This window comes from Vitis vinifera, chromosome 18 (genome assembly GCF_030704535.1).
Source record: "Vitis vinifera cultivar Pinot Noir 40024 chromosome 18, ASM3070453v1".
NCBI classification, from domain to species: domain Eukaryota; kingdom Viridiplantae; phylum Streptophyta; class Magnoliopsida; order Vitales; family Vitaceae; genus Vitis; species Vitis vinifera.
This window is the reverse complement of record NC_081822.1, coordinates 11712219-11729574: the sequence shown is the minus strand read 5'-3', so window position 1 is coordinate 11729574 and position 17356 is coordinate 11712219. Positions and strand designations below refer to the sequence as shown.

Genomic DNA, 17356 nt, shown 5'->3' with positions numbered 1-17356 from the left:
ATTCAAATTATTCTAAATAATATTATTCAAGTCTCCTGTCGGTGGAGCCAAGTCCCATTTTAGGGTCCAGTCCTCACCGTCCACGTTTGTTCTTGTGGAAATTGTGGACAGATCCTTGAAAGGAATTGCCGTTGTCCTATTACTTGATTGAGAAATTTTTGAGAAGGTTTCTAGTTTTATTTGTCCTAACTTTTCCTTCATTGAACATTCACATTAATTGATGGATAATTTTCACAAGTGGTCCTTTAATTTCTGTACCTCCTCTTTAGGTATTTATTCTGTCACGACAGAAACAGAGGGGTGGCTTATAATCACTTCTTATTCATCACGTAATCGATCAGTCTGATTCCATTCATTTGGCCAAGCCAAATTTGTGTTGTTATGATCCTAACCACTAGAGTCCATTTCACAGAACAACCCGATCTGTGACAAACTGCCAATTAAGCATTAGCAGTAGGCTTTCTGAAGCAGGTCCATGATTTCAATGATTTCATCAATCAGCCCTTTGGATGATAGGCCACGCTCACTGGTCAACACAAATCAAATACTGCAGCTGATAGTCCATTGCCGTTGAGAAGTGTATTTAAATTTTAAAGAGACTCCTTCAACATTTTTACATATCACATACTCTCAGTAGCTCCCCAAACACCCCAAACCATGATGATTTTGCTTCTTATCCTTTTAGCTCTCCCTCTCTTTCTCTTGTTTCTTCTTCGGAATCGAAGAAGAACGCCCCTCCCACCAGGTCCTCCAGGGCTTCCCCTGATTGGAAACTTGCTCCAGCTTGATAAATCAGCTCCTCATATCTACCTATGGCGACTTTCTAAGCAATATGGCCCCCTCATGATCTTGCGCCTTGGTTTTGTGCCAACCCTAGTGGTTTCTTCAGCAAGAATGGCAAAAGAGGTCATGAAAACACATGATCTTGAATTTTCTGGTAGGCCTTCCTTGCTTGGTCTGCGGAAGCTATCCTACAATGGCCTGGATGTGGCCTTTTCACCATATAATGATTATTGGAGAGAAATGAGGAAGATTTGTGTTCTCCATCTTTTCAACTCTAAAAGGGCGCAATCCTTTCGTCCCATTCGGGAAGATGAGGTTTTGGAAATGATTAAAAAAATTTCCCAGTTTGCTTCTGCTTCCAAGCTCACTAACTTAAGTGAGATCTTAATTTCTCTCACAAGCACCATAATCTGCAGGGTTGCTTTCAGTAAGAGGTACGATGATGAAGGATATGAAAGAAGCAGATTTCAGAAACTCGTAGGTGAAGGTCAGGCTGTGGTGGGAGGCTTCTATTTCTCGGATTATTTTCCTTTGATGGGCTGGGTTGATAAACTCACAGGGATGATTGCTCTGGCCGATAAAAATTTCAAGGAATTTGATTTGTTTTATCAAGAAATCATTGATGAGCACCTGGATCCAAATAGACCAGAGCCTGAGAAAGAAGACATCACTGACGTCTTACTTAAACTGCAGAAGAATCGTCTGTTTACAATTGATCTCACTTTTGATCACATTAAAGCAGTTCTCATGGTAATTTATTTTTACCCCAAAATTAGTATGACTAGATAACATGAATCTAAAGCATATTAGAAATGACCCATGTCTATTTTTTTCTTAATTAATTTCATTATTATTATTTTTTATTTTTTATTTTTTTTCAGAACATATTTCTCGCAGGGACAGATACAAGCGCAGCTACCTTGGTTTGGGCAATGACAATGCTCATGAAGAATCCTAGAACGATGACGAAAGCACAAGAGGAACTCAGAAATTTAATCGGAAAGAAAGGTTTTGTAGATGAAGATGATCTTCAGAAGCTTCCGTATCTGAAAGCAATTGTGAAGGAGACGATGAGATTGCACCCTGCAAGCCCATTGCTAGTCCCGAGAGAAACACTTGAGAAGTGTGTGATAGATGGGTATGAGATACCACCCAAAACCCTAGTGTATGTGAATGCATGGGCAATCGGAAGAGATCCTGAGTCCTGGGAAAACCCAGAAGAGTTCATGCCTGAGAGATTCTTGGGAACTTCCATAGACTTCAAAGGACAGGATTACCAACTCATACCCTTCGGAGGAGGACGAAGAATTTGCCCAGGCTTAAATCTAGGAGCTGCGATGGTGGAGCTGACACTAGCTAATCTTCTTTACTCGTTTGACTGGGAAATGCCCGCTGGAATGAACAAGGAAGACATAGACATCGACGTCAAACCTGGTATTACAATGCACAAGAAGAATGCTCTTTGCCTTTTGGCGAGGATCCCTAGTCATTAATGGGACAGTAAATATGCCTACTTTTATTTGACATGAATTAGTACAAAGAAACAACAGCCAATTACTCTTGTCATTACTTTTAGTGTATTCCATATTAAAGTTTTATTTTATTTTTAATTTTTAAATTTTCCTTAACTTTAATTTCAAAGCAATTAAAATTGTTTGTTTTTTAAATCACCACTTTTTCAAAAAAAAATTCTCTTGATGGAAAAGACATTTTTTTTTCTATTTTACTTTAATTTTAAATCTTAAAGTAACTTGATTTAAGACTTGAAAAAAAAAAAAAAAAACAAACAAACAATCGATTAATTATTTTGCATGTATCATTGAAAAAAAAAATGCTAGAAATTATCCTTTACAAATAACTTATACATCTCTAGTTATTATGTTTTTATAACCCTTAATCTAAAAAATAAAAAAATGCTCATGATTTTCACTTTTAAATCAATTATACCTTCTTTTTTTCTCCGTATTTTGTCTTTTATTTTTTAAAATTATTATTTTATTACAGACAATATAATTTAACTCCCTCCTTCCATTAGAGCAATTCAATTTTTATATATATACTGCTTCCTGATGACTCTTTAAATAGGCTGTTTAAGAAAGACTATATTATATAAGAGACGCACCTTTTATATTTTTATAAGAACCACTACTAGGAATCCGAGAACGTTAAGTTGCAATCAATTAAGTGTATAACATTTTTAGCCTATGCCTATAATAGATTGCAAGCAATTTCCCCACCAATTTCAGCCATTGGAAGCTCCCTTGAAGAGATTTCCTTTTATTTAGTGGATGTTTTCCCTTTGTGTTGTAGTTGGCATTGTGGGAGTAGAGAATATCTATGCTATATGAGGGAAAGTACTCGATACGAGTAAAGATGTATTATATTAGGTAATAGTTTGAACAAAAATTATATCTATATATAAGATGTCAAATGGTATATAAGAAAAAAATAAGCTTATCATCTTGTATTGATTATTTTAGTATATTTATATTATAAAATCAATATATTTTTTTCATACATATGCTTTGGAAAGCTTTGTATCAATGCATTACATTGGGTAAATGATTTTTATAATAACAACTTCAAATTTTGTAAATTAAAAATGAATGCATCTTCATGGTATATGAGATCAAGAGATAAATAATAATATTAATAATATAAATAATAACTTCATCTAGTAATAGGTATCATGCATGTCCATACAAATAATATTAAATTCTAATAATAATATAATTATTTAATTAAAATTTGCTAACATAAATAATTATAGCAATAATAATAATATAATTAATATCAAAGTAATAAATAAAGCATAAAAAGAACAAAAAGTGGAGCAAAAAAATTCAAGTTAAGTAGAAAAAATTAAATATAATAAATTAAACACAAGAACACAAAAAGTGAAAAAAAAAAAAAAAACTACATAACTCAAATCAAACATAATAAGCCTTTGCACATGAAGTGGGCACTCAAGTAAAGATGAAAACACAACATAAATTTCTTGTATCGAATACTCTCCTACAACTGTATTCTTGAGAATGCAAACCATATTTTGTGTTCTCAAGAACACAAATTAGATGTTGTGTTTTCAAGAATATGAATTAGATGTCGTGTTTTTAAGAGTATGATTACATAAGTTCAAGGGATATATTTTCTGTTATAAGAAGTTATCACTTCAATAAGAAGATAACACATGAACACCTAAAAAATAAAAATATCAAATAACATTTAGGAAAACAATAAGGGAAAATTAATATATTTATAAGACACATTTGTAGACTTTTTTACTTCTATTTTAGATAAGTTTCCCTACTTGGGTCGTTATCCATGTCATACTCATGTCTCACTAAATCATATTACAAGGATCTGAATCATTGTGTAAGTTCACTGAAATAAGATTTTGATTAAACAAAAAATCGTGACATTTAAATTAAAGAGAAACAATAAATAAAATATTATTGATTGTAAATTAATTATGTCTTCACCATATGAAGGATCCTGATATATAAGATTTTGTAAAGCTAAAAACATTTATAAATTGTATGGTTTTGAACAATCAAGTTGCAAATATGGTGTAAAAAATATAAGATGGATTTTTTAAAAACTAAAGCCAATTTCATTTTGGATTTATTCAGATAAGTAAATCTACATAATTATTTCAAAAAATAAAATCACTTTAAATTTTCTTTTGTCTTCCTTAATGTGTGTTTGATAATATTTACTTGAAGCGTTTTTAGTGAAAATATTTTTTCTAAAAATGTTTTTTAAAAAATTACCTATACAATATTTCTCAAAAAAAAAAAAACATTACAATTGATTTTCTAGCATTACAAGTGATTTTTCAGATTTTTAAAAATATTTCCTAAATTTTATATAACACCTAATATTTTTTCAAAAAACACTATTTAAACTAAAAATATTTCTTATAATCACTTTTAATCTAATAAGACAATTTGTAGAGTTTTTTTTCTGTCTTTGGAGTTGTTGATTCAAGGTCTTCTAAGGCAATTCAAGATATATATATTGGAAAATTTCACCAAAAAAAAAAAAAAGAAGAAGGAAATTATAATGTATATAAGACCAAAGTAAATGGAATTGGAATTGGAGCCGAATATTAGATCATGGTCTAAAAAAGGAACCAGCATACCATTGGCCAACCGAAACCCAAACACAACATTTCTTACATTTGAAACAGGCCCAATATGATCCACAAAAGCTTTTTTTAACAATATCATCTGATTCTCGAATCTAATTTTGTATAAATGATATACCGAAATCTGTAGGCTGCATTCCAGTCCATCCAATTTATGGTCCAGTCCTCACCGTTGAAAATTTAAACGCGTGGAACTGACTTCTGAAGAACACGACAGAAACAATCCCCTTCAAGGATTTGGCCCCATTTTCATATAAAACACAAATATGGGCAGTTCATTTTGACTTGACATCCAAACATATCCTAATGGTATACATATTTATCAAACACGTTACGGTCTATATCTGGAAGATGGAGATGCTCCTTTGTCCTTAGTTTACTGCTTTATTGAAAAATATGAAGCTTTGCTTGTCTTAATGCTTTATCCATTGAAAAGTCACCCACACTGTAGTTTATTCTTTCTTCTTCACACAATCCATCGTAGTGGGATCAGCCTGATTCCAATCATTTAGCCAAGCCCAAATTTGAGTCCATTTCATAGAGCAACCAGATCTGTGACAAACTGCCAATTAAGCATTAACAATAGGCTTCCGAAGCAGGTCCATGATATTAGAAATCAGCCCCACGCTCATCGGCCAGCGTAAATCAAACACTGCATCTGATAGTCCATTGCCGTTCAGAGCTGTTTCTTTTTCATTTTTTGGAGAGACTCCTTCAACATTTTTGCATATCAAGCACTCTCAGCAGCTCCCCAAACCATGATGATATTGCTTCTTATCCTTTTAGCTCTCCCTCTCTTCCTCTTGTTTCTTCTTCGAAACCAAAGAAGAGCGCCCCTTCCACCAGGTCCTCCAGGGCTGCCCTTTATTGGAAACTTGCTCCAGCTTGATAAATCAGCTCCTCATCTCTACCTATGGCGACTTTCTAAACAATATGGCCCCCTCATGTTCTTGCGCCTTGGTTTCGTGCCAACCCTAGTTGTTTCTTCGGCAAGAATGGCAAAAGAGGTCATGAAAACACATGATCTTGAATTTTCTGGTAGGCCTTCCTTGCTTGGTCAACAGAAGTTATTCTACAATGGCCTCGGTTTGACCTTTACCCCATATAATGATTATTGGAGAGAAATGAGGAAGATTTGTGTCCTCCATCTTTTCAACTCTAAAAGGGTGCAATCCTTTCGTTACATACGGGAAGATGAGGTTCTGGAAATGATTAAAAAGATTTCCAAGTTTGCTTCTGCTTCCAAGCTCACCAACTTAAGCGAGATCTTAATTCCTCTCACAAGCACCATAATCTGCAGGGTTGCGTTCGGTAAGAGGTACGATGATGAAGGATGTGAAAGAAGTAGATTTCATGAACTCCTAGGTGGAATTCAGACCATGGCGATAGCCTTCTTTTTCTCGGACTATTTTCCTTTAATGAGCTGGGTCGACAAACTCACAGGCATGATTTCTAGGCTCGAGAAAGTTTCCGAGGAATTGGATTTGTTTTGTCAAAAAATCATTGATGAGCACCTGGATCCAAATAAACCAATGCCTGAGCAGGAAGACATCACTGATATCTTGCTTAGACTGCAGAAGGATCGTTCGTTTACAGTTGATCTCACTTGGGATCACATTAAAGCTATCCTCATGGTAATTTATTAATTTTCAGTCCAAAATTAATTTGATTAGATAGATTAATATTGAACACACAGTCCTGCATATTACAAGTTAACCCCTTCTATTTGTTTTCTTTGATTTTCCTTGCAGGACATATTTATCGCAGGAACAGATACAAGTGCGGCCACTCTGGTTTGGGCGATGACAGAACTAATGAAGAATCCCATAGTGATGAAGAAAGCACAAGAAGAATTCAGAAATTCAATCGGAAAGAAGGGCTTTGTGGATGAAGATGATCTTCAGATGCTTTGTTATCTCAAAGCACTAGTGAAGGAGACGATGAGATTGCATCCTGCAGCTCCATTGCTGGTCCCGCGAGAAACACGTGAAAAGTGTGTGATAGATGGGTATGAGATAGCACCCAAAACCCTCGTGTTTGTGAATGCATGGGCCATTGGAAGAGATCCTGAGTTCTGGGAAAACCCAGAAGAGTTCATGCCTGAGAGATTCTTGGGTTCTTCCATAGACTTCAAAGGACAGGATTACCAATTCATACCTTTTGGAGGAGGACGAAGAGCTTGCCCAGGGTCACTGCTAGGAGTTGTGATGGTGGAGCTGACACTAGCTAATCTTCTTTACTCATTCGACTGGGAAATGCCTGCTGGGATGAACAAGGAAGACATAGACACCGACGTCAAACCTGGTATCACAGTGCACAAGAAGAATGCTCTTTGCCTGTTGGCTAGGAGCCATACCTGATGAATAGGCATGTAAATAAATATGCATATCTTTTTATATATTTGATGTAAAAATGGAAGGCAAAAGCTCATATTACTAAGTTAATTTGAAGTCTATGTTGGAGGCATCCTATAAAATTAGAAGTATTAATACATAATGATCTAGATAGCTTAATCTGGATAAATTTATGAACATAGAAATTATTTTTTCAAGTATCAAGATTTTTTTAAAAAAAAAAACTAACTTAATTTTTATTTTCAAACTATTAAATTTAACATATTTTTCTTTACTTATATTAAAATAGAATTTTTTTTGTATATCAAAATCGAAAAGATTTAAATTTAATATAAATTTGAATAGAGCTTGATCTAACAGTGTCAATGACACTTCTTTTTTTTTTTTGGCTTTTTCACATGCTAAAAATATATTAATTAAAATCGTAATTAAATGTCTCATAAAAATTAAAAATAGAATATTATAAAATTAATAATTTGATAAAGTAGAAATTTAACATATTTTCAAACATTTTAAATCGCCACTTTTTCTATAAAAATATATATATATATATATATTCTTTTGATAGAAAAGACAATTTTTCTATTTTACTTTAATTTTAAATCTTAAAGTAACTTGGTTTAGGACTTAACTTAAAAAATAAATAAATAAATAAACAAACAAACAAAAACAAAAAACAAAAAACAAAAAACAAAAACAAAAACAAACAACCCCCAGTTATTTTGTATGTACCACTGAAAAAAAATGTCAGAAATTATCCTTTACAAGTAACTTATATATCTCAAGTTATTATGTTTTTGTAACAACCCTTAAAAAGAATCTAAAAAATTAAAAATCAAAATATGCCCATGATTTTCACTTTTAAATCAATTATACCTTTTTTTTCTCTATTTTGTCTTTTCTTTTTTAAAATTATAATTTTATTATAAACAGTATAATTATAATAATATAATTATTAATCTCTCCTTCTATTAGAGCAATTTGATTTTTATGTATATACCAAGGTTTGAAATTCATGAAAATATTTAAAAAAACTCTAAAAAATTATAAAATAAATAAAAATATATATTTTAAAATTATTTTGTAAATGTAATTAACATAAATATTGTTATGAAAAAAAATATCTATATGCAATGATATATCGATTATAATATATAATTTATTATTTATCTTATCAAATTAATTTTAATTTATAAAATATTATAAATTTCTTATTATCATTATTATTTATATTTTAGTTTTTTTAAATAAATTTATATTTTAAATATTTTAAAATAAAAACATTCAAAATTAAAAGGATAGATATAAAAAATTTAAAAGTGAAGTGATAGTAATTTTTTATAATAGAATTAATAAGATAAATGATGATATATTTAATATTAAAATGTATAATTTATTTAATTCAAATTCATTTAATAGAGTGAAATAAATGATGATACGTATATGATTTTTTTAATATTTATATTTTTATATTTAATTATCATATAAATGATATATAAAAAAGACTTATTAAAATATTATAATATTGATTTTTATATTTTTATTAATCAATTAAATATAATTTAAAATAAAATAATTAGAATTAGGTTTTTCTTTTTAACGATGAACCTTAACCAATTTAAATTCAACATTTATTATCAATGAGCAGCTTAGTCCAATTTGGGTTCGAATCCCCCAAGCTGCAAAATAAATAATGGAATGGAGTGTAAGCTTGGAGGATGGTCCCGAGGTTGAAAATTATGAAAATTTTAGAAAACTAAATATAATTAAAAAAAATAAGGCAAGCTTTGATTTTCTTATAGGCATTGTATCAGTGCATTACATGAGGTGAAATCCTAGTATAAGTGATTTTTACAATGACAGCTTCAAATTTTGTTAATTAAAAAAAAAAAAAAGAGGCATCTTCTATGACTGGTATATGGTATATTCATCTAGTAATAGGCATCATATCCATACAAATAATATTAAATTCTAATAATAATATCATTATTTAATTAAAATTTTCTAACATAAATAATTATAGTAATAATAATATTAATATTCAATAATAATAATATAATTAATATTAAAGTAATAAATAAAGCATAAAAAGAACAAAAAGTGGAACAAAAAAATTAAAGTAAGGAGAAAAAATTAAATAAAATAAAGCACATGTACACAAAAAATTTACAAAAAAAAAAACTACATGACCGAAATCAAACATAATGGGCCTTAGACATGAAGTGGGCATTCAAGTAAAGACGGGAAGATAACATAAATTATTTATATAAGAGACTCTTACAATCGTATTATTAAGAATGAGAACCATATGTTGTATTCTCAATAACACAAACCAGATATTATGTTCTTAAGAACATGAATTAGTTGTCATATTTTCAAGAACACGACTACATAAACTCAACGGACATTTTTTCTATTATAAGAAATGATCATTTGCTCTAGTTAGAAGATGGCATTTGGATATCTAAAAAATATAAATATCAAATAACATTTGAGAAAACCAAGAGGAAAAATTAGTGTACTTAAAAGACACATTTGTAGACTTTTTGCTACTATTTTAGATAAGTTTCCCTTGGCTGTATTATATCATTTATATGACTTGGATCGTTATCCATGTCATACTCATGTCTCATTAATTGTGGCCATGATTGACCCTCTTGTTTCCAACTATCTCGCTTTTTCCATGTTGATTGAGCACCATACCTTGGACCTTCTCCAAAGTTGTAGTTTGAGTAGACGGGCTTAATCTCATGTCCACACTCCATCCAAAAGTTGTTCCGTGACAGAAAGAAAATTATACTCATGAAAACTACGTTCCTCTCCTAGTCATACAACAGGCTTTTTATAAACTTTTTCTTAAAATTAATGATATGTTTTTTTAGCATCCCACGTATGTAGATTAATTTTATACCATGAAAGAAAATTAAGAATGTATTTTTTTTTTCACTTAATAAAAAATATTAAAATATTTGACTTTTTACATTCAATTAAAAGTAATTATTGATATCAAATAAGATAACTAAAGTAAATTTATTAGTAATAAGTTTATTTTAATTATATTAATTTATCACTAAATTATTTTTAATGAAATAGAAAAAATCAAATATTTTAAATTTTTCTATTCAATAAAAAAACAAATATCATTTAAATCGTATTACAAAAAATTGCATTTAAAGAAACAAATACCATTTAAATCGTATTACAAATACCATTTATATTTATCAAAATTTTGACGAGTATTTTGCTTATTTTATGACATTTGATCAAAACTATTGCCTATAAATAAATAAATAAATAAAACTTTTACAGCAGAGATTAATATTTTTAGTATAACTTATTAGTGGGTTATTAAGCAGCATAAAACTTCTACAGTAGAGATTAATATTTGGAGCATAAAACTTCTATACCAGTGATTAATATTTGAAATGATAGGTCCAACCCAACTACATCTATAATTGTGTTGTAATATCTCATATTAGATAATACTATATATATATGGACTCATCCTAACTTTATAAACACATTTTAAAATCACAAGGGCAAATTGAGAGTAAGTTATTACAAATAATATCATAATTGATCCTCAACTCATGAGGAGGTGACTATCTTTGTGGTTTTGTAATCTAGTAGGACACAACTAGAACATTATGTCTGTATGAGATGGTGATTTTAATATCTCGCTGAATAAACGAAAAAGTTATTAATGTTATATATTCATGAATTCCTTTAAATTGTAGATAGTGACTAGTGCTATACTCCTTTAAATGTTAGATGTATTGTAAAATTGTAAGGATATCTTTAAACTCAAAGCTAACAATACCTGTCCAAACTAGGGATGACAATGGGACGGGTTTTTTTGGATACTCGTCCTATCCCGCTCCTAATAGGACAGGATTCAATTTTAATAAACGGGTTTGGGATTTTTTTTAAAAAAACCTAGGGCGGGTTCGGGTATTGCCCCGTCCCACCCCAATTATATATAAAATTAATTTAATTCAAATTTTAAAATTAATTTAATTTAATTTTTATTTTACTATTTTTAGTGTATAGATAATAATAAAATAAGTTATAAAAAAAATATAATAATTTAATTATTTATAAAATATACTTATTTTAATATAATTAAAAATTTTAAAAGTAATTTAAAAATATATATTAAATTAAAAAAAAAAAAGTTAAACTACCCGCCCTACCCGTTTAATTTTTTAAATGGAAAGGAGATAAGAATTATTTCTAATCAACGGGCCCATTGCCATCCCCAGCCCAAACCCAATATTCCTTGCATTTGAAACAGGCTCAGTCTTATCCACAATGCCCATTTGCATGCTTCTGGAATCTAGATCCATATTTATTGTAGATAATATTACTCAAATCTCTTGTCCGCCGGTGAAGCCAAATCCCATTTTATGATCCATTCCTGGCTGTCCACGTTTGTTCTTGGGGAAAATTGTGGTCACAGTGAACAGGTCTTTGAAAGGGATTACCATTGTCTTGTTTCTTTCTTAGGAAATCTTATCTACTGTATTTAAATTGAGAAGAAATTTTTGTAGTTTTGTTTAATTCATTGAAAAGACGCTTATTGCTTTATTGAAAATTAATGTTCGTATGCCTATTTTTAGGAGTAGCTTTATAGTTTTGTTTGTATTACTATTTCATTCATTGAACATTCCCGTCAATGGATGGATACTTTTCACAAGTGGCCCCTTTTGTTCTGTGACTCTTCCCTAGATATCAGTTCTGTCAAGAGAGAAAAAAGAGAGGGACTCTCTTATCCACGTAATCGATCAGCTGCCTGACTCCAATCATTTAGCCAAACCCAAATTTTTGTTGTTATGATCCAACCACTACAGTCCCTTTTACATCTGTGACAAACTGCCAATTAAGTATTAACATTAATTAGGCTTCCGAAGCAGGTCCATTGGATGATAGGCTACGCTCATCGGCCAACGCAAATCAAATACTGCATCTGATAGCCCAGTGCCATTGAGGAGAGACTCCTTCAACATTTTTGCATATCAAAGACTCTCAGCAGCTCCCCAAACCCCCTCAAACCGTGATGATATTGCATCTTATCCTTTTAGCTCTCCCTCTCTTCCTCTTGTTTCTTGTTCGAAACCACAGAAACAATGGAAGAACGCCCCTTCCACCAGGTCCTCCAGGGCTGCCCTTCATTGGAAACTTGCTCCAGATTAGTAAAACAGCTCCTCATCTCTACCTATGGCAACTTTCTAAACAATACGGCTCCCTCATGTTCTTACGCCTTGGTTTCGTGCCAACCCTAGTTGTTTCTTCTGCAAGAATGGCAAAAGAGGTCATGAAAACACACGATCTTGAATTTTCTGGCAGGCCTTCCATGCTTGGCCTGAAAAAGTTAACCTACAATGGCCTATCTTTGTCTGTTGCTCCATCCAATGATTATTGGAGGGAAATGAGAAAGGTTTGTGCTCTTCATCTTTTCAATTCTAAAAGGGTGCAATCCTTTCGTCATATCCGGGAAGATGAGGTTCTGGAAACGGTTAAAAAGATTTCCAAGTTTGCTTCTGCTTCCAAGCTCACCAACTTAAGTGAGATCTTAATTCTTCTCACAAGCACCATAATCTGCAGGGTTGCGTTCGGTAAGAGGTACGATGATGAAGGATGTGAAAGAAGTAGATTTCATGAACTCCTAGGTGGAGTTCAGACCATGTCGATGGCCTTCTTTTTCTCGGACCATTTTCCTTTAATGGGCTGGGTCGACAAACTCACAGGCATGATTGCTCGGCTCGAGAAAATTTTCGAGGAATTGGATTTGTTTTGTCAAGAAATCATTGATGAGCACCTGGATCCAAATAGATCAAAGCTTGAGCAAGAAGACATCACTGATGTCTTGCTTAGACTGCAGAAGGATCGTTCATCTACAGTTGATCTCACTTGGGATCACATTAAAGCTATGTTCGTGGTAATTTATTAATTTGACTAGCTAGATTAATATTGAGTATATAGTACTGCATATTACAAGTTAACCCCTTATATTTGTTTTCTTTGATTTTCCTTGCAGGACATATTTGTCGCAGGAACAGATACAAGTGCGGCCACAGTGGTTTGGGCGATGACAGAACTAATGAAGAATCCCATAGTGATGAAGAAAGCACAAGAAGAACTCAGAAATTTAATCGGGAAGAAGGGCTTTGTGGATGAAGATGATCTCCAGAAGCTTTCTTATCTCAAAGCACTAGTGAAGGAGACGATGAGATTGCATCCAGCAGCTCCATTGCTGGTCCCGAGAGAAACACTTGAAAAGTGTGTGATAGATGGGTATGAGATAGCACCCAAAACCCTCGTGTTTGTGAATGCATGGGCCATTGGAAGAGATCCTGAGTTCTGGGAAAACCCAGAAGAGTTCATGCCTGAGAGATTCTTGGGTTCTTCCATAGACTTCAAAGGACAGGATTACCAGCTCATACCTTTTGGAGGAGGACGACGAGTTTGCCCAGGGTTACTGCTAGGAGCTGTGATGGTGGAGCTGACACTAGCTAATCTACTTTACTCATTTGACTGGGAAATGCCTGCTGGAATGAACAAGGAAGACATAGACACCGATGTCAAACCTGGTATCACCATGCACAAGAAGAATGCTCTTTGCCTGTTGGCTAGGAGCCATATCTGATGAATAGGCATGTAAATAAATATGCATATCTTTTTATTTGATGTAAAAATGGAAGACAAAAGGTCATATTACTAGGTTAATTAATTTGAAGTCTGTGTTGGAGGCATCCTATAAAATTAGAAGTATTAATACATAATGATCTAGATACCTTAATCTGGATAAATTTATGAACATAGAAGTTATTGTTTAATTATTTTTGCTTTTATGATGTCTAAATGTTGTTGTGCTAACTCTTTTTTTCTTTTTACATGCTAAAAATATATTAAAATTGTAATAAAATGTCTCATAAAAATTATAAATTGTATTTATTCTTATTTTAAATTATCAAAATAGAATATTATCAAATTATTAATTTGATAAAGTAGAAATTTAACATATTTTCAAATAATCAAAAACCCCAAATTCATTGCAATAATTAAAAAAATTTAAATTAGATTTTAACATTAATATCCGTACAAAAATATCATTATTATGTTTGTTTTTATTTTATAAATTTAAGACAAAAACTAATAATTTGGCAAATTCTAAACCAAAATCAAAGGAAAATATGAAAATTCTATTACATATTTCCAAATATAAGAGAAATATCAAATTTATAATTAGTATAGAAAATTTAAAAAATAAATTAAGTACTTTAAAAAACTTATTTGTCAAGCCTCTAAAGTCTTAAAAAAGTGACCTATTTCAATTCCGCAATAAATAAATAAATTCATTTTTTCCTTCAAACAAAATTTCCTCAGACAAAGCAATAAGTAAAAAAAAAAAATTAATTGTCCTAAAGAACATTAATTTCAAAATTAATATTTTGAAAAAAAATATTCAAGTATCAAGCTTTAAATAGAAAAACAAGAGATAACCAATTACCATAAAATGAATAACAATTACAAGTTCATAACAAATCATATATTAATCCAATGAGGAATGACGAAACAATAAGAGAAATTTTAACCCTTTTATAGACCACAACGAGGATATTGGTATGATATTGTATATCATGTATGAAGGAAATTTTTAATATTCTTTTAATGTAATATGATATTTTCAAGCACATCGTGTTAGGAAATGAGTTCCTAATCTTATAGGTCATAACAAAAACATTGTATTTATATTAAATGGTGAATGCGATATCTCACTTTAGCTATGGATACTTATAAAAGGTGATTTATTTGATATGTATAGATGTTCTTTAGAGTAACATGGGTCAATTAATCAATTTAAAGTAAATGATATCTATGAAGTTGTAATTAAAGCTCATGACCATGAGAAGTTCTAAACTTTTCAAAGACATCCACAAGGACACCTCGTTGTCATAGGGGGGAAGTTAGTTTACTTGCATGGGTTTGAAAAATCATGTGGAGTTTGTTTAATGGCGGGGTATTCTTCCTACTGTTTGCCATAAGACTCATCCCATCAATTGTGGCTAATATAGAGCCCCGCTTGCTTGATATTTCTAGCTACACCCCATATTTGTTATGTTGATTGAACCTACGTATACCTAATTGGACCTTCTGCAAGTTGCAGTTTAATTCGTGGTGCATAATTAATCTCATGTCTCGCTCAATCCATAAGTTGATCGAGCGGTTACACAAACAAATATATACCCATGAAAAATATATTCTTCTCCTTGTACACACTTCTAAATTTTTCCTAAAAATTATATTATAACGATTCGTATCTAACTTTATAGATATTATTTGCTCTAAGTTCAAATGAGTTCTTGTAATTTTAAAACGTGTGTACATGATCAAAGAAAATTTATATTTATATATCATTAGAAACTCTCTTATTCGATGTATGATATTACAATCGTCTTAAGCAAATACAATATTTTTGTCATGTGTTTACAGAATTATGAGATCAAATAAACAAATATCTCACACGAGGCTAAATAAACTCTTACATTGAAGGCGAGAATCAACTTTAATACTATTTGTAACAATCTACACTCAATTGTGTAAATATTGTTCATTTTAAATCCAAATGAATCATCACGGTTTTAAAATGCATTTACATGATTAAGAAAAATCCATATTGATATAATGTCAAAAACTTTCTCCCTTATCCGGTGTGAGATAATATATATCTATTATTTAAGTTTTTTTTCTTTAATAATAAGTAGCATGTGATAGAGATTTTTTACAATAAAGAATAGATTAAATCATACTAGAAAAAATGCATTTCAAGAGGTGTTTACCATTTTGAACTTTATGAGGAATGTAGTTATTGGAAAATTAGTTCAATTTACCAGCATTCACTTTGGAGTTGTACCATCATATTGTTAAATTTTATATAGTTGCTATATTCATAGTCGTGGCATATGATTGTTTATAAATCTAAAAACATTTATGATTTGTATTTATTTGAAGAATTAAGTTTATACAAATCTGATGTAAAATATAATATGGATTCTATAAAGCCAAAGACATCTACATTTTAAAAATTAAGTCTACCTAGTTGTTTCAAAAATATAGAATTTCGTAAATACTTAACAAAAGGAAGCTTATTGGTTTCTTTTATGTTTTTCCTTTGGCAAAGCTCACTCTTTTTTTTTTTTTTTTTAATTACTTGAGATCATGTATGAAATATTGAAATAGAAATAGAAAAAAAAACATTTTATTTTTCTTTTTATTTATTAATTTAATTTCTCTTTTTTATATTTACATGATATTGTAATTTATGTTCGTGCTCAGGACGGAGCTAGAAATAGGATTTAGAGAGGGCAAAATAAAAGAGATTACATTTAGAAGGGATAAAATTAAGGCAAAAAACAAGATTTAGTTCATCGGTAGCGTAATTTTTCTCCAAAATTGAGGTCATATGCTTAAAACCCACTTTTATTGAGGTGAAGCCCCCTGTAAGCCCCACTTGAATCCGTCAATGTTCATGCTCATCTTTTTTTTTTTTTCTATTCTTGCATATAAACACACATTATGAAGGTTTCTTTAACATTAGTTTTATTTCAATAAAAGAAAACTTATCATGGTTTTGCTTCAAGGTGAGATTTGTATTTGTATTTTTTTTTTTTTTTTCTATAAGAAATCTTGAAGGTCTCTAATTTGTACAATGTGGTACTTCAAAGGATAAACATTTATTTTAGCTTTTGGAACTGATAAAACAAAGTTAACATATATATATATATATATAGATATATACAAAAAGAATCCCAACTTTCAACAATAAAAAAAGAATTCTAAAAATAATTTTAAGAAAATAAATATTTTGATGTAATCAACTTTAAAAATATAATTTTTCCAAATTTAGTATATAAACTATTTGAATTTGTGTTAGAAAAATAAGACTTTTGGAATAAATAAATGTTGCTATTAGATGAAGGTTTGATTTATTTTGTGCTTAAATCTAATGTTTATATTTGAATGTGGTAAACAAAATGATCTTAAGAAAACAAGGTAAGGAGTAATTAAG

General features: G+C 30.6%; 3 protein-coding genes across 3 annotated transcripts; all 3 read left to right on the top strand.

Annotated features, from left to right (window-relative positions):
• Window positions 1–302: 302 nt before the first annotated feature.
• On the top strand, window positions 303–2401 carry LOC100260935 (6,7,8-trihydroxycoumarin synthase). Its single transcript, XM_002278264.5, has 2 exons — window positions 303–1533; window positions 1665–2401. The coding sequence occupies exons 1-2, from the start codon at window positions 658–660 to the stop codon at window positions 2274–2276; spliced, it is 1488 nt and encodes a 495-aa protein (XP_002278300.1). The 5' UTR covers window positions 303–657; the 3' UTR covers window positions 2277–2401.
• Window positions 2402–5288: 2887 nt separating this feature from the next.
• LOC100255866 (cytochrome P450 71A1) lies at window positions 5289–7409 on the top strand. Its single transcript, XM_002278351.5, has 2 exons — window positions 5289–6567; window positions 6685–7409. Exons 1-2 carry the CDS (start codon window positions 5692–5694, stop codon window positions 7291–7293), a joined length of 1485 nt encoding a protein of 494 aa, XP_002278387.1. The 5' UTR covers window positions 5289–5691; the 3' UTR covers window positions 7294–7409.
• A 4598-nt stretch (window positions 7410–12007) lies between these two features.
• On the top strand, window positions 12008–14104 carry LOC100250687 (5-OH-xanthotoxin synthase). Its single transcript, XM_002278336.4, has 2 exons — window positions 12008–13225; window positions 13325–14104. Exons 1-2 carry the CDS (start codon window positions 12344–12346, stop codon window positions 13931–13933), a joined length of 1491 nt encoding a protein of 496 aa, XP_002278372.1. The 5' UTR covers window positions 12008–12343; the 3' UTR covers window positions 13934–14104.
• Window positions 14105–17356: the final 3252 nt, after the last annotated feature.